The 27,558-nt window shown below is 49.7% G+C and overlaps 1 protein-coding gene across 1 annotated transcript in view; it reads left to right on the forward strand.

Annotated features, from left to right (window-relative positions):
• LOC138526369 (dickkopf-related protein 3-like) overlaps nucleotides 1-27,558 on the forward strand; it is a 1,508,461-nt gene that overhangs the window by 292,831 nt on the left and 1,188,072 nt on the right. The window contains exon 2 of the mRNA XM_069637031.1: nucleotides 3,205-3,388. Within this exon, the coding sequence (XP_069493132.1) occupies nucleotides 3,248-3,388 (141 nt within the window). The 5' untranslated portion in view covers nucleotides 3,205-3,247. The remainder of the gene's footprint in view (nucleotides 1-3,204; nucleotides 3,389-27,558) is intronic.

The raw sequence follows: 27,558 nt of genomic DNA on the forward strand, positions 1-27,558 counted from the left end.
ATGTGTATAGTAGTTTTAAGATCTATTATGTCTTATATCTTATGTTGGTTTGCTTAAATTGCGTATTTGCACAAAGATTGACCATGGTGTTTTGCTCGGCAGCTGTTAGGCAGAATCCTGTGCAGTGCCCTTAGAGACCACTACACACAATTAAGACTACAAGTGGTAATACAAGTTCACCTTTGGTACTAGCCTGTACTACTATGTTAAAGTGGTAGCAGTAGCGGAGCAGCCAGGCTTATCTCAACAGTAAATGAGCAGTAGCAGAGATTACACAAAGGACCACAATTACTGTGACTCAAGCAAACACTGACTCAAGGTTTCAGGTAAAATATACAAAAATATAAGTACATTTATTTTTAAACAATCTGTTATAAAATACTTCACTTCTATAAATTCGAAACCACACATAAAATACACTACACACAACCAATTCCATTTATGCCAGAAAATTCAAGGTAAGTACATTAGGATTTGACAGACCGGTGTTGCGATACTAACGCGTAACCGCTGATAGAAATGCTCACGAAGTTAAAACACACTTTGTACTTAAGAATTTCAAACAAAGGAAAAGTGAATAAAAATCAAAGGCAATACTTTTTCTAGGCAAGGTGACTCGAGGATGTGTTCAAAGATACAGATTAAAGTCAATAGGCCTGCGCCAGTGTCAATGGAGCAGATGCTCAGTTGCCGAGGATCACACATTGAACAGTTCGAGAATCGAGATGCCAAGAGTTCGTAAAGATTGTCAATTGGAAGGAAAAGTTATAAGAAGGAAGGAAGAAAGGACAAATCTTTGTGGAGGAAAAGGGATCACCCCGATTCCGGCTGGTCAGACAGAGAGAATGACCAAATGTGCACAGTACCTTATTCCGTTGGAAAAAGCTGGTGCCACGGCAGTTGTTCCTGGTAGTTCCTGCAGACTCACGGTTCCTGCGGCTTCAGTCGTGGGGACAAGAAGGAGGACGTCTGGAGCGATATGCACTACCCAGGGATGAGGCCAGCAGCAGCGAAAAAGACAATGATGAATAAAAGGTGCGCTCCTTTAAATCAGGAGAGGGCTCTTCTGATGGCTATCCGGACCACTACAGCAGAGCAGTGATTTCGACCCAGGAGAGGATTCTCTGACTGAAGAAAAGACGAGCTGGTTGATCCCGCCAGGCTCAAGGGAAGAAGACTCCGGACTGGATCTTCTCTTGTCGTTGAAGGGTAGCTCAGGACTGCAGCAGGGCTTCACCGGGACTCGGGGTTGCAGCAGCTGTCCTCTTCTCTGCTTCTCTTCGGTTCCTTGCAGTTCCAGTGGCGACTCTGACTTCTAGCCCAAGAGTCCTGCCTTTTATGCCAAAATCCCCCATTCACACAGCCTGGCTGTCAATCACTCGCAGGGGGGTTGTCCATCCCGGACAACCACCTCAGCCAATCAATACAAAGTGTGACTTGGGTCTCCAAGGAGACCCTGTGCAGGGGGTGACTACACCCATCCCTCACATTCAGCCCACCTAGACACCCAGACACCAAAGGAGGGCTTCTGGTCAGAAGCCCGCCAAAGGTTGGCGAACAAAGGAGGCAAACCTGGTTTGCCGCGCAAAGAAAGACCCAAGAAGGATGTTAACAAAAAGAAATTGCGATTAAACCCAACCGGGGCCAAAATGAAAAGTATTTGGGCTAGCGGGTTTAAAGTTCGAGGCTACTAAAATAGCCTAAAACAATACCTCGTTATGTAATATAAGCGCGGTAGGAACATTAGGGTAGATACCACTGCCACCAGCCAAGTCTTAATGTTAAGGGAGTGAAACAATGCTCCAGGAGGTACAGATAAAAAGGGCTAAGAATTAACCCTTTCCAATACTCCATGTAAGATGGGGTGTACTGGATCTGTAGTTAACTGACTATGTAAAGTTAATGACAACTTTACCCTTTTCTGGGGGACAGTAGTCAGCCCCAGAAATGGAGTCGGTGGGAAGTCTAAAAGACAACCCTGTGTCACTCCACTGAAGGTGCTGTGTAACACACAAAAGAGTGGGGCTACTGAAGTGGTGTACTCCAGAGTCCACAATCACAAAAACAGATGAAATACACATGGCAAAACACAGGTAACAGTGAGGGGAAAAGCTCACACTCTTACCAAGTGGAAAAAATAAACTCCAGAAATCCAGCAAAGCTGCTGGGGGACTCACTAGGTAAGGGAAATTAGCCATAGAATGAGAATTCTCCCTAACAGCAGCTTTGCTTTTTTGGTGTATTTGGATAATGTCTTTAGAGTAGTATTTTGGTGTTATTTTAGCTTTTTGAATTAATGCTGAAATGATTGTCGAAAAATAATGTGTTTCATGTTTTAGTCGTAAATATGGTTAAAGAAGGAAGAAATAAATATATTGTAAAAGTTTGTTTTGCAGACTAAATACAATAAAATAAATAAAAATAAAAATTACAATCATGTTATATTTTATCAACACATTCAGTTTTTATTACACATTTATTATAGTTAGAATATGTGTAGCATATATAGCTATAACACACAATCCACATACACAAGTGAAATAATCATCCCTGTACAAACCCTTCTATGTCCCCTATGCAAAATGTCTTTCTATGTGAGCACTGAAAAAAAAATCTGCAACCCCTCACATAAACAATGACCAGTCATTTTATATATCGACAAATTGACCCCAAGACACGCATGCTTCTGTCCTTCGGTAGCATTAATACTATGCATATTTTTCGGGGGAAAATATTATAAAGCTACAGTGGGAAATTCAACTGCTTCATTCCAACATTATTTAATTGTTTTATATATACTTATATCGTTTTGTAGGAATTACACGAATGTGTTGATGAATTATACCATAATTGTACTACGGTTTCATGTTCATAACAGACAGGGATCAGTACTCCTAGCCTGGGACACAGTCTTGGGTGAAGGATGGGTGAGTGAAAGAAAGACAGTTGTTGGGTTGGCCGAACGTTCTGTTCTGTCTCTTTTCCTCCATTACCCACCCCTGCGCCCTGCTATCAGACTGGAGTGATCTGCAGCGTTAGCAGTCGGCGCTCTGCAGACGCTGGGATGCTCATCTCTCGCGCATCTCATGTTTAGAGCTTGTTTTCTGCCCCAACTGAATCCCGTTTCGTTCTCATTATCAACTCTCTGCCCCCATCTCACGCCCTGTGCTCATTTTTTCACCTATCTCTCTCTGCCTCTCACAGTCTGCGATCGAGAGGTGCCACTACGAGCATTGCCAGCTCAGGGATGCTGCACCGGCTACTCCTGCTGCCTTTCCTCTTCCCACTCGTCTGGCGAGCAGCCGCCTCTCCAGGCTTCCTGCCCGGGGGCTTCCAGGATGCAGCCAACATCTTCAGGGAATTCAGCGAGCTGATGGCGAAAACACAGGTAAAGCCCAGCGATGTCCCACCCCATGCTGAATACCCCAATGCCTCCTCTAAAGAAGTAAGCGTGACACGTGTCTACTGTCACAAAGGCATTTCGTTGTTTTGCTCCGCCACCTTCGACTGTAAAAGCTGCATTACAAGGTTGCTACCGCTTTGACTAGGAACAGTTGGTTGATTTGCGTCTGCTGGTGAAAGGGAACACCGGCTTCAGATGAACCGGCAGCGACGTAGGCAGTTCTCGCGGGGCTGGGTATAGGCGGTCAGAGGTGGGGGAAGGGGGTTGCGGGCTGATCCTAATCGGATGCCGTCAATACTATTTAACTGCTTTGCGAAATTTTAGTTATCTTGGGTATATGGTCCCAACAGTTTTCTGTGTCAGCCTGTAAAAAGCAAATTTGAAAATGGCAATTCAGCATGCCTAAGAAATCTTGAGAAACAGCGTTTACAACTGTGGCTACATTTCAAGCCCCTCCCTCCACCCTCAAGATAAGGTTTTCCCGAAGGTAGCCTTGCCATTATTATTACGCAAAAAAACAAAACTTAGAAAATGGTAAGAATAGAGAAATGCATAGTTATTAAACTGGAATCCATTCACGCGCATGCATAAGAAGGTGAATCTAGTTGCTGCTGGTATCGTACCACTTTGTTTATCAAAACGAGAACCTCTGTGCTGTAGAACCTTCACTACTTACATAGTAATTGTTAAATGTTAAAGGTATTTGTACCGCTCACCGTCACCAACGGAATTGGTCCCCAGGCGCTCTGGCGGATCTGTAAATGATAAGGTGGGATGGGTTAGTAAGGTGAAGAGGCAGTAGGATAGTGAGAGGAGTGGTGTTCTGTTGGCAGCTTCAGCTCGGTATACACCAGATACTGAGCTTTGTTGCAGGTATTGGATCGGTGTCAGTCCGTGTGTGCTGTTGCTCCGGCTTATGTGTTGTTGCAGTGTTGTGAAGTGCGTGCGGCTTGTGGTGCAAGAGATGGTTGTGTGAGTTTTTGAGTGAGATAAGTATGCAGAGTTTGAGGTTATATTGGTTAGTGGGTTACCTGACCTTTAGCATGCTAACAATCATCACAGTTTTCTCTAAGTGTGGCACTTGTTGGCCTTCACAGTCTTATCTAGAAGCGGCGCAGGCCAATATTCAGAGTTCTATCTTGGTGTGGGCGTGCTAACATTCACAATCCTATCCGGGAGCGGCGCAGGCTGGTGTTCACAGTTCTAAGTGTGGCACATGCTAACCTTCAAGTTTCATCTGGATGCGGGCATGCTATCCTTCAATCAAAAACCTATCTAGATGCAACACAGGCTAATGTTCCCATTCTATCCAAATGCGACACGCAGGCTAATGTCCACAACTCTATCTAAGTGAGGACATGCCAATATTCACAATTCTATCCAAGTGTGGACGTGCCAGCATTCACAGCTCCATCTAGATGTGACGCAGGCTAATGTGGACGTGCTAATATTTAGCAATCTGTCTAAGTGTGGACATGCTAATATTTACAATTCTATATAAGTGTTCACATGCTAATGTTCACAATTCCATCTAGATGCGACGCAGGCTAATGTTCACAATTCTATCTAAGTGTGGACATGCTAACATTCACAATCCTATCTAGATGCAACGCAGGCTAATGTTCACCAAGTTGTTACCGCAATTCTATTCATTTGCTGATCTTAAGGTTGAAAGGCTGAGTGCACCCCGCCAGTATTAGCTACAGCATATCTCACAATACATGCACATGTTCAGGAATTCATTCAGAGGAGCACACACGAAACCTTGTTTCAAACTATTCACCTCCTTGGGGGCCGCACCTTTTGCTTTTCCTTATAAAGCTGGCTGCACCTTCAGGAGCAGCTGTACATTTTCTGCAGTCACACCAAAATACTCATCCCTGCAAAATCTTGAGATAGATGGCTGTAGCACTGTTCACCCCCACTTAGCACACACACCTTTATTAGGCATGTAGTTCCATGCCTGTTATAGGTGTGTGACTCACAGGCCTCGTGTGTTTTTTCTGCACGTACACCATGGCATTTTAAATTAATCAGTAGTGAGATTCCAAGATGGCAGCCTTGGAGTGAGGGTGCAATCCAGTGAGCACCCGGCCTGGCTTGTTTTAAAGGAGTAAAAATAAGCAGGATCAGACGGCACAACAGACGTGGGGCCCCCAGCTGAAGGGGGGGAAACTATCCAGAGCAAGCTTAAAATTCTGAGAGCTGCAGCGAACCACTGGTCGAGCGGAGAAAACCCTCCAAAGAAAACGACCCTGAGCGGTACTGGGACCGGCCACTGGGCGCACCCATTGAGGAGGCAAAAGCAGGAGCCGGCAACCGAAGCGCCTGGAAATGCCACAAAGAAGCATCCCACACACGAGCCCCCGGAGCAGCCAGCAGGGATTTTAGAAGGTCAGAACCCCGGCCGGGGACACTGATATGCCTGGCGTGCGCAACAATCCCCCTGTTGGGGGTTTGTCCTGACCCCCAGCGATACCCGTAAGCCCCCCAGCGCGTACAGACCACACTCACACGTCTGTACTGCCCGGGCTTCCCGGTCGCACTGCCGTGGCCGGGAACGCCCCTTTTATTTATACTGCACGCGGCGGCGTGCAACGTCACGCCGCCGCTCGCTCGTCCCTTCAAGGGGCAGCGCCACACTCCTCCTTTTTCGGGAGGACAAACAAGAACACTATAAGAATACACACTGTAAATCAAACAACTCTGCTCACACAATACTTCAACAACAGTTTCCCCACACACCCCTTTATTAACAGCCACCCGGGTCCCCTTACTCAGCAGACCTCAGACTCTGGTCGATCAGACAAATGTCCCAGCACGTAACCGCTGAAGTAAGCGGCTTTCCCTCGCCCAGCCATCTGGGGGTACCTCCCGCTTACCTCCGGCACGGGCAGTCTTTCCGCAGGTGTTCCCCTGACAGGGGACTCAGGTGCGCCGGAGGGGTCTCCTCCGTGGTCAGGCATCTCCAGTAAGTCCAGTTCCGAGGGGTGGGTCAGTTCTCGGGTCCCCTAGCTTCTTGAAGAAGCTCACATTCCAGGTGACGGTGGACCTTCCGTCCGAGGCAGTCACCATAAACCACTTGACGGCCACCACGTCCAACGGCTCCGGCTCGTAGGGAAGTGAGAGTTTTCCATGAGGGTGTCTGTTGCGGATGAGGACCTCGTCCCCCGGCCCCAGCCGCTTTGGGCGGAGGCCCCTTCGCATTTTTTCCTGCTCGATCCTCAATCGCCGGTCCACCTCAACCTGTTGGTTGTCGATCACCCCCGGCTCCTTCTCCCCAACCTCGGGTAGCAGACCCCGTGGGCAATGCCTGAATAAAGCCTCAGCCGGAACCACCCCCGTGGATGCATGCGGGATGGTGCGGTATACCCGCAGAAACTGATAGAGAGCTCTCTGGAGGGACTGTCCCTGGCCTTGGGCGATCGTGAAGGTCTTGTTCAGTGTCCTCATTAGCCTTTCGGCTTCTCCATTTGCCCTAGGCCACAAGGGGGATATCTTCCGGTGCTGTAACCCTCAGCTCTCCATCAACTCCGAGAACCGTTCACTCTAGAATGGCACCCCGTTGTCAGAGCACAACGTGAGAGGGAACCCATGGGCCGCAAACACCTTCTCCACGGCCACCACCACGTGTTCGAAAGCCACAGACTCCACAAACTCCACCTCCGGATACCTTGAGTATTCATCGACGATCACTAAGAAGTGGGTGCCCATGGTTGTTGATCCGGAGTCTGCATGGACCACCTCCCAGGGTTGCGTGCCTCGCGGCATGGCCTCAATGGCAGGTTCTCGCTGTAAGGGAGATGCAGCCTGACACCAGACACAGGCCACCACAAAGTTGTCCACCTTCCTCTCTAGTTCAGGGAAACAAACCTTCAGTCTTAGCCTGGCCTTGGTCTTTGCAGCGCCCTGGTGTCCGTGGTGGGCAAGGGTGATTACGTCCTTCACCTTGGACTGAGGGACTACTATCCGATCACCTCTGAGCAGCAGGCCTGACGCCGAGAATGACAGCTCTTCATTGACCTTCCACAGCTGCTCCAGTCCCGTCTTGGCCTCTTGAGTCCGCCCCGCCAGGGATTCCAGCACTGACTTCCAGGAGCCTTGCTGCATGGAGTGCTTCAGGATTTGGAAGCACTCATCTTCGGCTGCAGCTGCCTCCAGCTCCGCCAGGGGCATTGCGTTGGGCGTGGCCACCTCCACCACCATTCGGACATGATCATCGGCCTCCTCCGCACATATGTCATATTCTACCCCCCCATGCGCTCCCGGGTGCCTGGAGAGATAGTCCGCTGCGTTGTTCTCCCCCGGCCGATACACCAGAGTGACCCCGTATTCCAGAAGAGCGACCATCCACCGCTCGATCCTCGCCTGTGGTTTAGATGATGGGAAGCAGGGGTTTATGGTCCGTCACGACTGTCACCGGGCGCCCCAGGACATAGAGCCTGAAGTGCCTGCAGCCCCAGAGAACCGCCAGCGCCTCCGGTTCGATCTGTGAATACCTCTGCTCCGTCTCCGACAGCGCCTTGCTGGCGTAGGCCACTGGGCGGACACCCCCGTCACAATCTATCTGAGTCAGCACGGCGCCCTGGCCAAATGGGCTGGCGTCCACGATGACTTCCGATGGTAGGGCCGGGTCGAAAAACACCATGGTGTCCTCAGCCGTCAGTGCGCCCTTGATGTCCTCGAACGCCGACTGCTCAAGCGGGCCCCAGTGCCAGGTGGATTCTTTCTTCATCAGGGCCCTGAGGGGTTCAGACCTGGAGGCGAGATTTTGAATAAAGCGTCCACAATAAGTGACCATGCAGAGGAAGCTCCTCACATCGGACACCGACTCGGGCGGCTGTGCCTTCTTGATGTCCTGGACCTTCTTGGGATCCGGTGACACACCCCCCTCCTTGAAAACAAAGCCGAAGAATTCGATGGAGGGGCGCAGGAACTCACATTTTTCCCTGTGAAGGGTGAGGCCAAATGACTGCAGTCTCTCGAAGGTCTTTCTTTGCCAGCCTCCGCAGATGGTCCACCTCAGTCCTGGCGAACACCAAGATATCATCACTAATGTTCAGAACGCCCTCCATGTCTGCGAGGGCGCCTCGGATGATATTCTGAAAAACCTCTGCTGCCGAGGACACTCCAAAGCTAAGTCTTTTGTAGCGTTAGAGTCCCCGGTGGGTGGTGAACGTGGTGATGTACCTTGATTCTGGGTGGAGGACCACCTGATGATAGCCCGCCCGGAGGTCCAGCTTGGAAAAGAACCGAGCACCCTGCACCTCCGCAATAATGTCATCAATGGTTGGGGTAAGGTGCCTCTCCCTTTTGATGGCCTTGTTAGGCAGCCTCATATCAACACAAATACGGACAGTCAGGTTGCTTGGGTTTCCTGGCCACGACAATCGGGGACACCCAGGGGGTCGGGCCCACCACCTTCTCGATTATGTCGAGGTTAACAAGGTTGTCCAGCTCCTTGTCCACCTGCTCACAAAGGTGGAATGGTACCCTGCGATGTTTCAGGGCAATGGGCTGCACAGACTCATCAATATGTAACCTTACAGGGTCACCAGCCATCTGCCCAATTCCATTAAAAAGGGCAGCATACTTGTCAAACAGCTCGTTAATGTCCTCCAGGTATACTGAATAAGCGAAGCTGACAATGCCGAGAGCCTCGGCTACGGCACAGCTCAACAGAGAGTTCGTGCTTACTGGCGTTACGTAGAACCGGGCAGTGATCTGCGAGCCATCGTACTCTACCTTCACCACGAAGGCACCATCCAGTGGGATTGGTTCCAGCCCACCAAACGCAAAGATGCAAGCTTTTGGTGTAATTAGCCTGGGGGGCACGTCCATGGCAACATAATGCCCACGGGCCATCACATTGACTAACGCCCCCATGTCTACCAGAACGGAACTGGCGACCAGTTGACCTCCACCACACACCTCGGCTGTCTCCTGTTCTTCCCCCTCAGGACTCCCACACTGGAGACAAAGAAAATGTTCTCTTCCTCCTCTTCGTCTGACTCCTCCACCTGGGCATCTTCCTCGCTCTGGTCCACCTAGGCAACATTGCGGGCGGCTCTGGCACGAGAACCCAGACCGGGCCAGGCCTCTGGGCACCATCACGGGCAGGGCTGCCTTGCATACCCGAGAAAAGTGATCGGGCAGCCCGCACCTACCACATGTCCTTCCCGCCGCCGGGCACTCAGTCGGGTGGGGAAGATCATACCCACACCTCTGTCAAGACTCTCCAGCTCTTCCAGCTCTGTCACGGGGACCTACACCAGGTCTTCGGAAGCCTCTTCCACCTCGCCACATGGCACACACCTCCTCAGACTTGACTGAGCGGGACCCCGCCTCCATCCTAGCTGCCCAAGCCTCCGCCACTTCGTGGCACCGGCCCAGCTCAAGGATGTGGGGTAGTGTGATGCCCGACTCTCTCAGGATCTGTCTTCTGAGCTTGCCCGAGGAGCATGCCTGTATCAGCATAGTTCTTATCATGTCCTCTGCGTCGCCCCACGCACAAGCCAATGAGAGGCGCCGAAGACATCCATAAAAGGTGTCCAACGTTTCATCTTCTTTTTGCCTTGCGGACAGCATTACAAATCTTTCATAGTCCGAGTTGGCAAGGGGCAGAAAGTGAGCCTGGAGGGCAGTCTTTGCCGCATCGTAGGAGCCATCCCCTGGTGGAAGCGACTCAAATATCCCCTGGACCGAAGGCCCCGCCGAATACAGCATAGATGCCAGCCTGCTGTCATCATCCGCCACCTGTGCGGCCCTAAAGTACATATCGAGGCGATCCACCCACCTCTTCCATCTGGGCCCCATGCTCGACGGCGGGCCCTCCACGTCAAACTCAGGGATGGGCTGCAGGGCCGCATGGGCTCGTACCTGGGCCATGACGGGAAGTCCTTGCTGGGCAACCGGCTGCAAAGCCGGCAGCGCCTGAGGCACTGGAGCCTGGCCTCCTACTGGAGCTGGAGGGGGCTGCTATTGGGCTGCTGCCTGTCCGCCGTCCTGGGGAGGCTGCTGAACTGCTGGAAGCCCACCGTCTTGATCACCAGCCCCACTCATGGGCTTGAGTGCACAGGCACCCCCAGCGTAGACCTTGGGGGCCGCAACTCAACACCCACCACCATAACACAGTTCCGATGCCCCACCCAGGCAAAATGAAATGTCCAACCTGGGGGCGAAGAAGATGATGACAAAGTGTCTCCCTCTCCAGACTGCCTCATGCGCAGACACAGCAGCTGGACATGATGAAGAACAAGAAGAGAAGAACATGGAGGGTGCCCCGCTGCAGCATTCTTCACTGATGATGAAGAGGATGAAGAAGATGAGCTCTCCAGCCTGATGATGAAGGGGATGAAGAAGTAATCAAAACCCCAGCTGCAGCAGCACCCTGTGGGCACAAATGTTCCAAATATTGAGCCAAGATAGAGAACTGGGCTATGCAGGCCGAGCCCAGCCATTGTAGCCCTTCTCCTTGCTTGCACTCAACGTTGAAGACCCAAGAATTGAAAAAAAAATCAAAAATCAGGTATGGGCATGCAGGTATAACTGCCTGCTAGCAGTATGTCCAAATATTAGGCCTGGATGCCACTCACCGCCCAAACTGGAGCTCGGTGAAGTTCCACGGCCCAACACACAAAATGGCCGCCAGCCGCTTGGGTGATGCACGGCCTACAGCACGAAACGAAACGCCATCAAGATTCCGTTTCAGAGAAAACAAATTGAAGATTCCGTCACCGACAGGCATCATCCCCGACTCGTCGCCACTGTTGGGGGTATGTCCTGACCCCCAGCGATACCCATAAGCCCCCCAGCGCGTACAGACCACACTCACACGTCTGTACTGCTCGGGCTTCCCGGTCGCACTGCCGCAGCCGGGAATGCCCCTTTTATTTATACTGCACGTGGCGGCATGCAACGTCACGCTGCCGCGTGCGCGTCTCTTCAAGGGGCAGCGCCACTCCCCCACCCCCAGGAGAGGAGCCGAGCAGGGCCGCAAGCAAGCAAACACCAGACACTAGAGGAGTGCACGGCTGGCCCGACTGGAAGATGTTGGGGACGTCGTCCCCAGGGGGGAAGAATAAGAAGGGAGCAGCCAAACCCAGGAGCCGGAACGGTGAGAAGCAGACACAGGCATCCCCCTCGGAGACGGCCCAGGAAGAGGAGACCAGTCACTGGAGCGGTTTTACAGAGCAACGGGAGAGGAAGATCTGAAGACGACCCCCGTGTCAACGAACCAGCCCCGCACAGAAGAAGCGAAGAAAGGTGGTGAAGGAGAGCCCAGCAGCCAGCGGAGCACCCGGGAGGGCCAAGCAGCTAACGGTGCACCCCATCGTAAAGGGGAGAGCGGGAAGGAGGCAAAGAAGTAAGGCGGGACATGAAGATTCTTCAAGGTGAGGAGAGGATCGGGTGGCAGAGGGAGAAATAAACATCAGGCCTAAATAAAACCCTGAGACCTCCCCCCGCCGCAGGGTTTCACAAGCAAATAGAGCGGAGGCGCAGAGAACACGCAATAGCACAGCCCCAGATACCATCAAGAGCCCAAGGGCACCCCAAGTAATAGGTGCCCATGAAAAGAAGAGTCGGAGGAGCACTAGAAAAGCTGAATAGACCACGAACCCCCCCCCCCACTGCCAGCAAAACAGAACTAACCAGTGCCGTGCACACGATTGTCGGGGGCAGGGCAGGCAATACACAGGGGCTATAAGCCCACAAACAGTAAACACACAGCCTGGGCATTGTAAGCAGGGGCAGTGAAGCTACTAGCAGGTGGCCATTGAATCACAACGGGGAGGAACATAGGGGAGCAGGCACCATAGAGGCAAAGGGCTGGCACCCCCCCCCCCCCCGCACAAAGGACAATTGACAGGTGCAGAGAAATAGGACGTGAAGACGGCAACTTGGGGGGCACGACAGACACATCAAAGAAAGAGAGGGAAGTGGCGGCACATAACGGACGTGAGAGATAGGGAATCTCCATCACCTCAAGGGAGTAAAGAGGAGACACAGATTTGAGAGCTTGCTTCACCTCTTGTAGATGCCTGGCACCAAAGGGAAACAACCCCAGGGCCTGCACCCACCTCGGAAAAGCCAGAAGAAGGCACAACTAGAAAGATATTGCCACAGGGAACCCGTGGAACTGGTGCAGGAGGAGCATACTTGACAGTAGGAGCAGAAAGTAGAAGAAACCCAAGGGACGGAAGCCATGGCCCTGAACAAAGAAGATTAACAAAAGTGTCTGCTGGGCATAGAGGAAAGAATGACGACCTCCTTCCAGCAATAGATCGGAGGCCTAAAAGAGGAATTAAAGGAAGCAGTCAAAGAAATTAGGGACAACTTCAGCTCTCTGGGTAGTAGAGTCGACATGCTGTAGCAAGGGCTGTCAAAAATGGAGAAGGTGGTGCGCCAGAACGCAGAATTGCTAGAACAGATTGCTTCCGCCACACACAACCTTGAGATTCAAACGGAGGACTTGGAAAATGGATCTAGGTGCTCGAACAGTAGGATCAAAGGCCTGGCGGAAGCATCCTCGGACGGGGAGCTAAAAATCACGATCCAACACTGCTTCGCCATTCTGCTAACGGACACCACCCCAGAAGAGATGGCATGGTACATATGTGGGCCCAAAGAGGAGCGGTGAGGGGAACAGTCTTAGAGATGTCCTAGCAGACCTAGCCTCGTACGAAGAGAAGGAGAAAATACTGAGGGCTACAAGGGGTCAAGAGTCAATAACAATAAATGGCTCAGAGGTCAGTCTCTTTCAAGATTTGGCAACGGCTACCTTACAGAAAAGAAGAGCTATGGGCTCAGTAACCAGGAAATTACAGGAGAAAAAAGTCCCCTATAAATGGACGTTCCTCTTTGGGCTGATATTCCCATGGGAGGGGAAACAACAAAGGGTGACAACCTGCGACGAAGGATTGGTAGTACTAGGGCTGGAAATGGAGGAGACAGATGCAGAGGAGGGGAGTAGCGAAGCACGCAGGCGGGAACCTAAGCCCTGGAAATGGTCCACGGTACATGGGAAATGAGAGAAATTGAAAGGCCCCCGACCTAGGAAATAGATGAGAAAAATTCCTAGGCGAGAGTGGGGGCTAGCGGGGGCAGACACATAAGAGGAGACTTAACAGGCTGGGAACGGGGTGACCCCCCCATTCAGACATGTGTACGATCAAGAATCCCGATCCTACAACAAGGAGGCTTGGCGTGGAGAAGAGGCACTGCATAGGTTAAATAACCTAGGGGCCCGGGTGAAACAAGGGTCGGTGCCCACCAAGTGGGATGAGTCCTCGAATACCGAGCCAGACCTGGGGGGTGGAGGAGGGGATGGGGGATGGACGAAGGGAAGAGGGGACAAGAGGAACCGCACCCACACAGACACAGGGATAGAAGGGGAAGGCTGCATATGGCGCTCAGTAAAAAGGAGGGTCGGGGCAGGATAGATTGATGGGGAAGCCATTAGTAATTCTCTCAAATAATGTGAGGGGCCTGAACACACAAGTAAAACGGAAGAAAGTTCAAACCCAGATAAAGAAACCCAATGAAGACATATTCCTACTGCAGGAGACTCACATTAGGAAGGAAGACAAACACAAAATACGATTCCAGCAATATACACAACTGCACCAGGCGAACGCAAACAATAAGACGGCGGGAGTAATGATAGGCTTCAAGAACACGCTGGGCGCAAAAGTGTTGAACACGCTAGTAGATCCGAATGGGAGATACATATTCACTCAGGTGCAGGTAAGATGGAGAACCGTCACCATACGAACCATCTATGCCCCCAAAACTGGCAAAGACCCATTTCTTAAACAGGTCCTAGGGAAGCTAGAACAATTCGTAATCAGAGAACTAATAATCACAGGGGACCTTAATATGACTTAGGACCCAGAGAGTGATAGGAGTGGACAAAATACTCATAAGGGCGTACAACCCCTCAGAGTCAATGCGATGTAAAATGGAGGGGATGGCGTTAAAGGATCTATGGAGGGTGAAAAAGGGACAGGAAACGGTATATGTGCTTCTCGCATGTGCATCAGACATATTCAAGAATAGACTACGTATGGGGAACCCCCGGGAACCTGGGATCACTCAGAGACATAGAACATGGCAGAATACAACTGTCGGATCATCCTCTGATGAAGATTTTCATAGGGTAACTAAAACCAAATAGCCCAATATAGTAATGGAGGCTTCCAAACGAAATCCTGAGGGACTCGCTAATGCGAGAAAAAGTGAGGGGTAAGATATTGGAACACTTTACTCTAAATGATACAGCTGGGGCCCCCGATGGGATGCCTTTAAAGCAGTGCTGAGGGTGGAACTAATCTCCTTAAAAGCCCAAAGGCAAAAAGAAAGTAACAGATTAGAAAAAGAGCTAGGGGATGCACTGACACAGACTCAAAGCTTATTAGCAGGACAGAAATCAAGGGAGAATTACAATAAAGTTAAAGAGGCACAGAGACATCTACGGCTCCTCAACACAAGTAAGGCAGAAAGCGCCCTACTTCGGCTTAAACAAAGGTATTACGTAAGTGCAAACAAGGCAGACAAAATGCTGGCCAGGCTCCTCAAACAGCAGAAAGACCAGCAGTATATAGAAGGAATAAAGTTAGCAGGGGGGTGGGTGCTAACAACGGAAACAGATGAGATGACCAAGCCTTCGGAGCATACTATAAGGAGTTATACGCCATGGGGAAACCTGATAGGCATTCCTGGGAAATATAGAACTGCCAAAGATGACATTGGGAGAGAGGGAGAACCTGGAACGGGAAATAACAGAAGAGGAGGTGGAGGGGTTGATAACAAAAACTACCGAGCAATAAAGCACCGTGGCCGGACGTCTTTACAGGGGGATTCTATAAAGTTTACTGTAAGGAGGTTAAGGGATTCTTAGCAGAGCTGTTCAACTCCTTTAGGGAGGGGGAAGGAGTAACACATTCTATGTCAGAAGCAAAAGTAGTCCTATTTGGGAAGCCAAATAAAGACCTCACAAACTCTGGGTCATACAGGCCCATTGCGCTTTTGAATACTGACGCCAACATCTATACTGGGATCTAGCAGAGAGAGTAAAGGGCGTCCTCCCAGGGATAATAGGTCAAGACCAATCAGGATTTATTAAAGGGAGGCAAACATGGGATAATACCAGAAGGGTGATACACCTGGAAAAATTAGAAATGAAACAAATAACGGCCACGATTATTGCACTAGACGCTGAGAAAGCTTTTGATAGAGTGGAGTGGCCGTATCTGTTTCAGACGATGACTCGGACCTACTCAAACAAACACAGATAGACTTTGCAAAGTGGCCCCCAATGCGAATCTCATGGATGGGACGTATAAACATTGTTAAGATGGTGACCCTCCTGAGGATATTGTATAGGTTCTATACATTGCCGATAGCTATCCCCAATACATTCTTTAAAAGCCTAAACACATTGATCTCAAGATTTATTTGGCAGAACAAATGCCCGAGAGTGGTTATGCACGTACTGAGGTCCCCGAGACCAGAGACGTTTTTATGGGAGGGCAAACGGGGCACTTGCCCCACAAGGCTGCCTAATCTAAAGAAGTAAGATTCCATTGTTCACCAGACTTAAATAGCACACATCAGGTTATTTTATGGCATGCTGCTGAAGCCCTAAAACTATTGCCTGTCTGTTTTGACAAGTACATTCTGCCGTGATCAATTCATCATGTAATGCTTTCTGTGTTCACAGTGGTATACATAGTTTGTGTGTTCCTTATGGCACAACTCCTGTAGCATTATTTCCTTCCTGTGGGAATTATTTTGATTATGTGCAATAGCCAAAGTTGAAATGCATATCGATAAATTGAGTGCCACAATGGTTCAGAAGTTAGCTCAGTGTGTTAAGGACTCATTGCAGAGATATGTGTTAATGTGCAATATTAGAATAGCACATTCCAGCAAGGACGGCTGAGCCTTTCCTATGTCTGAAGTTTATAAACCTGCCTGAATATGTACTTGGTTTTGTAGCACAACAGGCGCTATTATCAACAATCTACCTGCACCAGAAAGGGGTTGCTATAAAAACGAACATGTCATCCATATGGTAAAGGCCTTGAAATTGGCTTGTTCAGATGGGGTGTTGTAATCGCTAGGCAATCACCTTCAATAATGAGTATAAAAAGTTAGTCCAAGATACAAATAAGTATCCAAATTCAAGACTGCATTCATGTTTTTTATCCCAGCTTTGCTAGCAGACAATACAGTGATCCTGGTCAAATCATCTAATATCTCTTACATTACTGTGCTGTTTTCTGTGACGTTTGCTTTCTCGCATGTTGGTGGCATTGTTTAGCCCATTACTTGATCTTTCTTCTTATGTAGGCCATTTAATTAGAAGAGGTGGTAGACAGAAGAGAGCGGAACAGATGTTGCAGGCCAAGCTTATTTTAAGATCTGCTAGTTTGACACAAAAAACGGTTTGCTTTTTTGTAAAAGTCAAAGGTTTTTCTGCACGCTTATAAGTAACAATTTCACATGCCTGGGTTTTGGAAGTATTTAAAGCTTTAAAATACAAAAGACAACTCCAGATTAAATCTGTTAAATCACATCGATTGGAATGCTGGTACCTATATAATTCCCTTGATGATGGAGAGAATGAAGCTAGAATCCTTCCCAATTTGCATAACACCCTTTTATAATATTTTCTTTTCAAAAATTGCCATGTTTGGTAATGTGATTGGTGTACTTTCCACGACAGTTTCAAAAAATGAGATTATTTTAGTTCATGGTAAGAACTGGAAAAAAAAGTGTTCAAATGCAGAAATTGCTAAATTGACACAAATCTCAGCTTCACCCCTTGACCAATGTTTGATCCTTGGCATCTCATTTAATCTTGTATTGCCTAACCTCTCCAAGTTGCCAGTCCCTAAACCTTTCAAAATTGTCCGCCCTTCAGAGTGATTTCCCTCTCAGGGGGATGATCTTCAAAAACGAGGACAAATGGTTTCACTGGCTATAGTGTTGCTTCCACTATAATAGTGAGAATTGATATATTACACACCACAGGCACTTGTTCCTTTGCTCGCTAATAGAAACACTATTTGAAAACCATGTCCCGCTTCTAATCTCAGTCTCTGGATACAGACACCTTCCTGGTAGCTTCTAATCTGCATCCACTATCCATGCTATGGTTTGTGTAGCTTTCTCCTTCCTTCCAATTGGTCTACTCGATCCATGCTTGAGTACTTTTGTATTCTGTGAGGCAGCTAATGTGAGTTCTCGGTATATTCTGGGTTATATGTACTTTTTACCCACAGTCCAGCAGTAATACTACAGGCTGCATACATTTATGGATGCAATTGATATAAAGTGTCCTTTATCGATACTAGAACGGAAGTAACCTCTTTGTAGACTGCTAATGTTGGTCTTCAATTGCTACTTGTTTATCATTCTAATTAGAATAAGAATTAAGAGGGTAAGGGGACATAAAGGGAGTAAACATACTTATTTTGAATGCTGCGATGCAACATATCAACCTATGAGTTGTGATTGCGTCAAAAGGGTTGGGGGGTGCAACCAGATAATCTTGATCATGTAATCCCTTTGGTTTGGTGGAGGGGGTCCCAGAGATGCCTGTGCCCACGGCCCCAAAAGTTCTTATGATGGCCCTTCCCGAGACACAGGGGTGCAATAGGACTCCCTAACATGTACCAGTACTACAAAGCGGTCCAACTCAGAGTGGTTAGGGAATGGTTAACAGGCTGCACAGATGAAATATGGACCTGCATGGACAGTGCAGTGGCGGGAATGTCCCTAGCAGGACTACTGTGGCTACAAGGGAATGAGAGACCTCCAAATGCACGCTGGAGCAAGGTCCTTCGCACAACCTGTGATATTTGGGACAGGAGACTCAAGAAAGGGCATCTGTCGACAATACCATACCCCTTCTCCCCAATGTTCGACAACCCCAACTTCACTCCGGGAAGACAAAAGGGGCATTTAAAAAACTGAAGGAAAAGGGGTGCGAACAGATCGAGGACATACTATGGGAAGGGGAGGTGATGTCATTTGTAGACTGCAAGACACAGCTAGGAGTGGAAGATGAAGACTGATTTGAATACATCCAGCTCAAACATTGGTTGAGACAGAAGGAGATACTACAAGTGGCTACGAGGCCACTAACGAAATTTGAGATATCCATTATATCACACTCGTGGGACAAACACCTGGTGGCAGATATATACAAACAACTACAAGAATGCCCAGATATACGTCCCCGGCCGAACCAAGTCACTTGGGGAAACTCGCTAGGGGAAGCAATATCCATGAGACACTGGGAGGAGCTATGGAAGAACCTCACAAAATTTACCAGGTCACTCCAGCTGCATGAGACGTGGTATAAAATGATGCTCCAGTGGCATTACACCCCCAGTAAACTGCGCAAGATATTTCGATCCACATCCGAGGAATGCTGGAGGGGATGCGCGGACTGGGGGATTGGATGCACATCTGGTGGGGCTGTCCCAAGATCAAGAGATTCTGGGAGGAGATGATGAACAGTCTTCAGAGAATATTCTCGGAAGCCCTACCCCTGACACTTGCAGAGACAGTGATGTGGGCCCTGAACCCGGAGCCAACCATCACCTCGAAATCGCAGAAAAGAGCGCTGACAACTGCACTGCTAACCGCATGGATGGTAATACCCAAAGACTGGAAACAGAGCTCCTCCCCCACCATGATTAGCTGGTATCATAAGCGCTGGGACATAGTGGTGATGGAATGGTTGGCTTAGAGGGTCCAAGGAGATGGGGACATATTCCATAAGGAATGGGGAGAGATGCTAACATTTTTGAAAAGTGACTTTGTGCAATATTGGTGCCCCAAAACATAAGGGTGCTAGACATGAACTGATAAGGGGATAATTATACCGGCGGACACCGGTAAAAAGTGTCAAACAGGCGAGAAGACAGGGAATGGGCAGCGGATGCTCTTGTGTGGGGATGGGGATGAGGGAGGGGAAATTGGGTTTATGAGAAATGTTTACTAAATGCTAATAAAAATAATAACAAACTAAACAAATTAATCAATAGTCAGAAAATCAACTCAAATAAACAATGTTAAATATAAAAATAAAAAATAGGTAAATCCAAGTTCCAAAGCATTGTTTCTTTGAAGAAAATGCATGACTCTCAAGACTTCATTATAACAATATATTGGAAAGCTCTAAAACAATGTATTATTCCTGTCTTCTATTTTCCATTTTTTAATTATAAAACAAATAGTCTCAACTCCAAATATAGCAACGCGATTATGTGATGTTAAACATGGGGTGATCATAGCATTTGCTGGAAAAGAGCAGTATGGTCACTCATTGTTTCATTGATTTTTAACGCTAGAGAAAATCGCAGTAATTTTTGGACCCTGCCGTAGCTGAGTCCCAGCTTTTCCAGGCCTGATTAAAGCGCTGTCTGAAATGAATGGTCACCTTTTGGCCTCTTACAATACAGGGTCTTTCCCTTGACTCCTGGGCAGTGGAGTACAGTAAATGTTCCTAGTGGGACAACACCAATATCTGCAACGAATTAGTGCAACTGGACCCACACCATTATGGCGGACACACAGGGTTCAACCCTTTAGTATATAAATTTTAAATAATGTGCTGAAATAGTTTGTTTTACAGAATTTCTGAAAAATTGGTTGAAAAAAGCCATGCAATTTACTGTCGGTTCTGCAGTGTCCAAATTCTCGCTTCGACCTCTATTATCGGACCTCATTACAACCTACCAGTCCGGGACCGTGCAAAATCCGTGACGGCGGTAAAAACGTTTCCGTGTCCGCAAGGTTGCGGAAAAACCGTCCGATTACACGCTGTCGGTCGCGCGCACCACACGGACTCGGAAACGTTGTTACCGCCGTCAGGGAAAACCCCACGGAAATGGAAATAACGAAGCCACAAGTGGCGCAAAACCCGTTTCTGCTTCCGCCGCCACGGACACGGAACCGGAAATACCATGATCGCCAAAACAGGAAACAGAGAGGCGGCCATCATATAAAAGCACAATCCATTGCCATCCAGAGCCAGCACAAGCACAATCCTAACTCTGAGAAGCCAAAAGGGACCACCAGCATGTCTGCCAGGATTCCTGCTCAGAGGCAGCGCAAACAGCGCTTCAGCGAGGCGGAGCTAACCGTCTTGGTGGAGCACATTGTGGACAATGCTGAGATGCTGTTCAGCGCCGACCAACGGCGTGCCACACAGCAGCGGAGGAAGGAGGTGTGGGCCGAAGCTGCACGCAAGTGCACCGCCGTGGGCGTGGCAGTGAGGAGCGTGAAGGACTGCCACAAGCGTTGGGACGACCTGAGGCTGAGGGTACGCAACCTCATTTCCACGCACCGCCAACGCAGCAGTGGGACAGGCGGAGGACCCCCTTCCCCACTGAGGCTGCAAGCATGGGAGGAGCGTTGCAGCAGCGTCCTCCACCTAGAGGGAATCCATGGGATCGGGCAGGCTGAGGCAGGAGTGAGCCCACCTGCAGATGCCGGTAAGTGCCCAAACATGAATGCCACATGTAAATATGCAGTTGTGAGTACTGGGCCAAAGGACCCATTAACAACCCCCCCCCCCAGGCAGTGCGTGTGTGGGCCAAAGGACCCATTAACAAACCCCCCCCCCCCCAGGCAGTGCATGTGTGGGCCAAAGGACCCATTAACAACCCCCCCCCCCCAGGCAGTGCATGTGTGGGCCAAAGGACCCATTAACAACCCCCCCCCAGGCAGTGCATGTGTGGGCCAAAGGACCCATTAACAACCCCCCCCCCAGGCAGTGCATGTGTGGGCCAAAGGACCCATCATGATCCGTATGGCAACCAATATCACTGAATGCAGACACCAGCAATCAGATGCATGTGACAAACACTATTCAATGTGCAATCTTAATGACGCATGTGATGCACCCATCTGCCACCACAACAACACTAATTGCATGCCCTTTGTGTCCCCACAGCCGTTTCAAGTGACAGTGAAACTGCACAACAGGCCAGCCAATCTGCATCGGCAAGTACACTAGCCACCGCCACCACACAGGAGGATGCTGCCGGCAGTTCTGCACCTCTGGCCACATTACCAGCCACTACAGATGTGCGGCACACCACCACCACCGACATCCCCACCGTCTCCACACTGGCTGAGTCTAGACAGGTGCCACGGGAACCTATCATGGACACCCAACAGAACACCGAAGGCAGCAGCACTGCAGAGGGGGCGGCCTGCAGTGATAACAGTGCCCCGCAAGAGCACTCGGAAACGGGGCCACAGGGGGAGATGCCCACATTGGAAGACTTGGGCTCCTTCCATGAGCTGGGGTTCAGCCCCACTTCACTGGGGAGTCCCATGAGGTCGCCCACCCCATCCATGGCCGAACTGAATGCCCGCATGCAGCGGATGGAGGACCAGCAGGCTACCCTCACCCAGCTGGTGGAGAGGCAGCTAGAGGAATCCAGGCTGCAGAGGGAGAGCTACAGCGCCTCAGTGCGTCGTCTGTCGAGGTCCATTGGACGCTTTGCGAGCACCATAGTGACCCTTGCACGCCATGTGCGGGAGGGCAACGACCACACCTCCAGGCTTGTAGAGGCCATGTTGGTTGGCCAACAGGCAAATCTGGCACGGATGCCCTCAATCCCAGATTCTGGCCCATCAAACACTACCACCCCATCCAGCTCCACTACTGCCAGTCCAAGGAGGCGCTCGAGTAGGCTAACGGGTCCTTCGGGCAAGGTTGCACAGGCACAGAAGCGCACACGGAAGTGATGGCATGTGTGTGGGGCAGTGCAGGACACATGTGGACTACAAGGGTGTGAGAGGGGTGGGCACGTTTGGGTGGTGGGGTAGGTAGTTTTGGGGGTTTGGACAATGGGCTCTGGGTGGGGGTGGGCACGTTTGGGTGGTGGGTGGCCCCGGGTGTACAGCTTCCCTGACCAATGCACCTTCTTCCCTGTTGTTATCACATCAATACATCACCATTTCAAATCAAGACATACATGTGTGGACATTGATCATTTATTTTGCAGTGCAACTATTAATTCATTGTCGTCACCATGTTTGTGCATTTCTGTGAATGTGCTGTGACTCAAAAGTAAATGCGAATCAGGGCATCCCGTGCTCTCTGGCCATCATGTGGACCCCCAGGGGGAGGCGGTGCCATCCCATCCCCATCTCCATCCCCATCCCCATCCCCATCTCCATCCCCATCCCCATCTTCCTCATCTGCGTCTGGTGGCATTGGGATGTTCCTGCGCAGGCATATATTGTGCAGCATGGCACATACGAGCGTGATTTTGCCCGTCTTCACTGGGCTGTACAGCAGTGATCCGCCAGATCTGCTCAGACAGCGGAAACGGGCCTTCAGCAGTCCAAATGTCCTCTCAATCATTCCACGTGTGCGGATATGTGCCCTATTGTATGCCTCTTCATGCCTGTTCCTTGGTCTCCGTACAGGTGTCATCATCCATGGCGTGAGTGCATATCCCGCATCACCTACATGGGATGTAGATGGGGGAACATGTCAGTGTTTGTGGCATAATGTCCTCATCTGCTGCTGTGCATTCGTGTATCATCATTCATTCATGCATATGTACCATGCAGTGTATGGAGGTATGTCTTGGGCATCACGAGGTATGTCGCTGACTGCATATGGGCCTACACATTAACTTGCATGTTTACTGTGCCCTGCGGGTGACATTTGATTGTGTGCATGTCATGGTGCAGTGCTGTCCACACATGGCAGAGTGACTCCACTGTACGGAAGTAGTAAATACACGTCGTCTCATTTACACGCCTCTCATGCTTTTTGGGGCAGTGTTTCAATTGAGGGTGGGTGTCTGCAGTGGCACAGGGTTCATGGGACAGTGACGGGATTGGCTGGGGAAGCGTGTGCACGGGCACATTGTGGTGCCCTGTCATGTCTTCCTTCATGATGTTTGGCATCCGCTGTGTATTTGGTAGATGGAAGGGGGGTGATGCATGTGCGGTCACAGCGGCACACTCACAATGCTCATTGGCCTGGACACACACACACCACTCCGACAGGGTTGTAGCATCGTCAGCTGTACTCACCCAATAGCCATGTGCTTTGTCCGGCATAGCGTTCCATGTACCGTGGCAACGTGGAATTCCGCAGTACCATTGAGTCATGTGATGAGCCTGGGAAACGTGCGCAGCAGTGTGTAATCAGTTGCATGGCATCACAAACCATCTGGACATTCAAAGAGTGATACTGTTTCCTATTGCGGAACACCGCCTCAATTGCATGTGGTACTGTCAGCTCGACGTGGGTGCAGTCAACTGCGCCTATGCAATTTGGCATGCCTGCTATGGCATGGAAGGCCAACTTGGTGGCAATGACCTCGGGGAGGGTGCGGGGTAGGGCTATGTGTTCCGACACATGGCGCAACAGGGCATCCAGTACCTGTACCAGGATTTTTGAGAAACACGGTGGTGATATGCCGTGCAGCTCACCAACCGTGTGTTGATAGGTGCCAGTGCCAAGGAAATGCAGAACTGAGACAACCTTCAAGAGGGGGGGGATGGCGGTGGGGGTGTCAATTAGGCTGCTGATGTTGTCCACAATCATGGCGGTGATGTGCAGGATTGTTGCGCGGTCCAGCCGGTATAGGGTGTGGATCTGTCCTGGGGTGAGGTTCCAGGGTGAGGCCCTGATGCGTGGTATTGGTGGCTGGCGGCGGGGTCGGGCTGGCTGGGCAATGGGGTTTGCCATAGCTGCAGGGTTGGCTGGTTGCCGCCTGCGCCTCCTCCGCCTACGCCTCCTCCTCTGCGCCATTACTGCCACCATGTGCAGTGCTGCCTGTTGGTTGAGTAGGCCCAGTCCCAGTGCTACTAGACCTGCTGCCTGCATGGTTCTGTGTTGTGTTGGGCTGGGTGTGGCCCTTTTGTAGGCTCCCAGTGGCCTGCTAGGTCCAGCTGGGCTGATTTGGTGCACCTGTGCCCTGATTCAGTTCAGCAGGCAGTGTATAACGCCATGTTCGCGGTGGCGGCGGTTCCGCCACCGTGATCACGGTATTTACGCCATTTTTTTGCCGGTATTTCCGTGTCCGCGCTAGTTGTGATGCTCACGGTGTTTCGTGTTGACGGTAACGGAGGGGTTTCCGTGCAGACGGACTTAACGGGAACCCTATTTCCGGGGTGGCGGTTTAGGGTGGTGCTATTACCGGGGCCGCGGGTCATGATTGCGCGGACATGGAAACGGTGCCGGTATGGTTTTACCGGCAGTGTTAATTCTGGACCGGAGTACTTGTAATGAGGCCCATCATCCGGTTACATGTCTTTCCATCGAAAAATTTTCTGTCTACACATATTTTCATCACATTTTTTCTAACGAAAATATGTCCATCGATTGTATTTTTGGGGGGGAGTCACCCTTCCCACCACCCCTTCCTCCCCCCGTTTTGAACCCTTAAAAACCCACCACAAACAAAATTAACCCTTTACCTCACACACAAATTCATTTGATGGACATATTTTCGTTAGAAACTATTCGATGGAAAATGTTTCAATGGAAAATGTTTAGATGGAAAGACTGGCACCTTATCATCCGCATTATCTACTGCTCCGCTGTACTCTTGTTCTCTTATTTTAGGTACTAGACCTACTGACTTAATCTATTCCAATTGACTTTGACTTGGTCATGTTGGGAGACCTCAACCTTTCAACATTACCAAGGTCCACCAACTACAGCCCGACTCTACTATTTCTGATCACTCCCTGATTAACCTACATAACCTTCCATGTCAACACCTGTGGAAACTTCATTTATCTCATCTTCCTGATCTTCGCACTCATCTCCTCTCCTCTATCTCTCGACACGACTCCCTCTAATAACTCACATAATGACTTCATCCTCTCTGTTCCTCCCTCCATGCCCCCCCTCCCTTTCCAAACCCTTTCTTCTCCACTTGCCCATTTCTTCGAACGTACCTTTGGTGAGTTCCATAAGGCATTTACTACTTCCTTTGACTTTCACTATCGTAATCACTCTTTCAACCCCACTTGTCCACACCCTCAACCCAACCAGGGATCTCTCCAGCCATGTAACAGCTGAAGACAACGATGTACCCTACCATTGCAGCTGGTGCAGGATTTCTTACCCTACTCTTCTCAATGCATACAGAGACCCTGTTGTTGTCATCACCACTGCTCTTTACTCTGGTGTCCTAGTCTCCCTCCTTCCCACCCGGTTGGATAAGCCTGCACCGAAGGCTGGACAGGAAAAAGTTTCCCCAAAAAAGGGCTCTGTCACTTTAAAAACTTTGGAATGGGACTGGTTTATGCAAGCATCCCACAACGTACCAGTTTCTGTTTTTCCACCCTATCATTTGAGTGTGGGAAGAGCTTTCTCCAGGTACCTTCCTTTTTTGGGTGGCATTTTGTTCTTTTTTGCTGTCATCCCCCCAAGAGGGCTGTTTATTTTTGATTTAACTTGTTGATTCACTTCTGTTATTACCTCCCTCCCCATGTATGCCATTAACGGCAGGGTTAAAGCAGTGCATAGGATCTGGTAAGCACTTACTGACAGCTGACCATCAGAAAGCCCCCTTAGCTGTCTCAGGAATTTTCTCCCAGTATTTTATTGTCAGTTCGGTGTCAGAATTAAAACCAGGTCACTGAGGACTTGCTTAGTCTCCATGCTTAAGAAGGGTCTTGTACTGCAAGCTAGCCTAGACTTTGTGGAGGGATGTAAGTCTTTGCATACTATTGTCAAGAGTAATTCAATACCTGATGCTGTCGCCGAGTAATCACTGCCTGCTGTTACCAGTGGTAAGGTTGCCCTCTCAGGTTCCAAGCGACTTCCTACCAATTCAGGAGTTCTCTCAGAGCCTACGCATTTGCGACAAACTCTTGTAGGGAAAGCACCAAGTCGCAACTCTTGGGGTACCGGAAAACCTTTTCTCCCCAGACAAATTCTGATGGTAACTCAGAATGGTGCTCCAACATCAGCACCATTCCAAACAGGTAATGACACTATGGGGATCACAAGTTATGTTATGTTATGTTGATTTGTACTTGCACCGCTACCACCCAGGGGCAGTCTCCAGGCGCTCATGTGGCTCTGCAAGAGAGTAGGGTGGGAAGGTTAGTGAGGATACGTTCAGAACCAGGAAGAACTGGCATCTGTGAGTGTTTTGCATGTGGGAGTTGGTGCGGGAGTCCCTGTGTGTTGTAACCGTATGGGTAAGATTCAGTGCCTCGGTCTGTGGTAGTGTTTTGTGTTGGTGTGAGTGTGTTGTGTGGGATTGGTTGTGCGCCTTGGTTAGAGAGTGTTCATAAGGGATCCAGACTCACGGTGGCAATAGCTGTAAGATAATCCAGTGTCTTGGTCTGTAATTGCGTTGTTGATGGTTAATGGGCTATGTGGGGTGGTTCACTAAAGGTGTTTTTCAGTATCTAGAGATGCTGGGTGTGAGCATAGAATTGATTCTTGGTTGGCTTATGTGTAGTGTGGCTAGCCCAAGGACTGGTGTAGTGGCGCCAGTTATGTTAGAGGAGCAGGAAAGGGATATGGGTTAGTAAGTCGGTCGGTTTGTTGGAGCCTCTGGCGCAGCTCTTTGGTTGCATTTGACAGCATCTAGCCAGTTTCTTGGTTGTGGTTCTTTGGCCCATCTGGTCTCTTCACTAGGTGTTTGTCTGTGGTTATTGTTGCTGGTGTCCCTTTGAGGTTGTCATTGTCTGTTGAATACCAGGTTTTGAGTAGTTTCCTGAAGGTGATGTGGTCTTCTGTGGTTATAAATAACCAATTACCAATTGCAATTCTAATTTCTTTGGGCATTGGGGTCCAGGTGTTAGCAATTAGATGGGAGAACGCTGTTCTGCTGAATATCCTTTTTCCGTAATATTTTGCCTCTATTTGTAGATGGTTGCTGGATCTTAGGTCACTTCCTGGGCGATACCGGCTAATCTTGTCTTGGAGGAATTCAGCTCCTTGTCTGTGCAAGGCTTTATGGGCGATGCAGAGTGCTTTGAATTCGATGTGTTTTGTTACTGGTAACCAGTGTAGGCTTTTCAATGCTGGAGTGATGCAGTCTCTTCTGTTTAGTCTTAATAGGATCCTGGCTGCTGTATTTGGCACCTTCCGAGTTTCTTGATGAGTCTTTCCGGCGTTCCACGGGTAGAGG

This window comes from Ambystoma mexicanum, chromosome 1q (assembly GCF_040938575.1).
Source record: "Ambystoma mexicanum isolate Mex_15411 chromosome 1q, UKY_AmexF1_1, whole genome shotgun sequence".
Taxonomy (NCBI): domain Eukaryota; kingdom Metazoa; phylum Chordata; class Amphibia; order Caudata; family Ambystomatidae; genus Ambystoma; species Ambystoma mexicanum.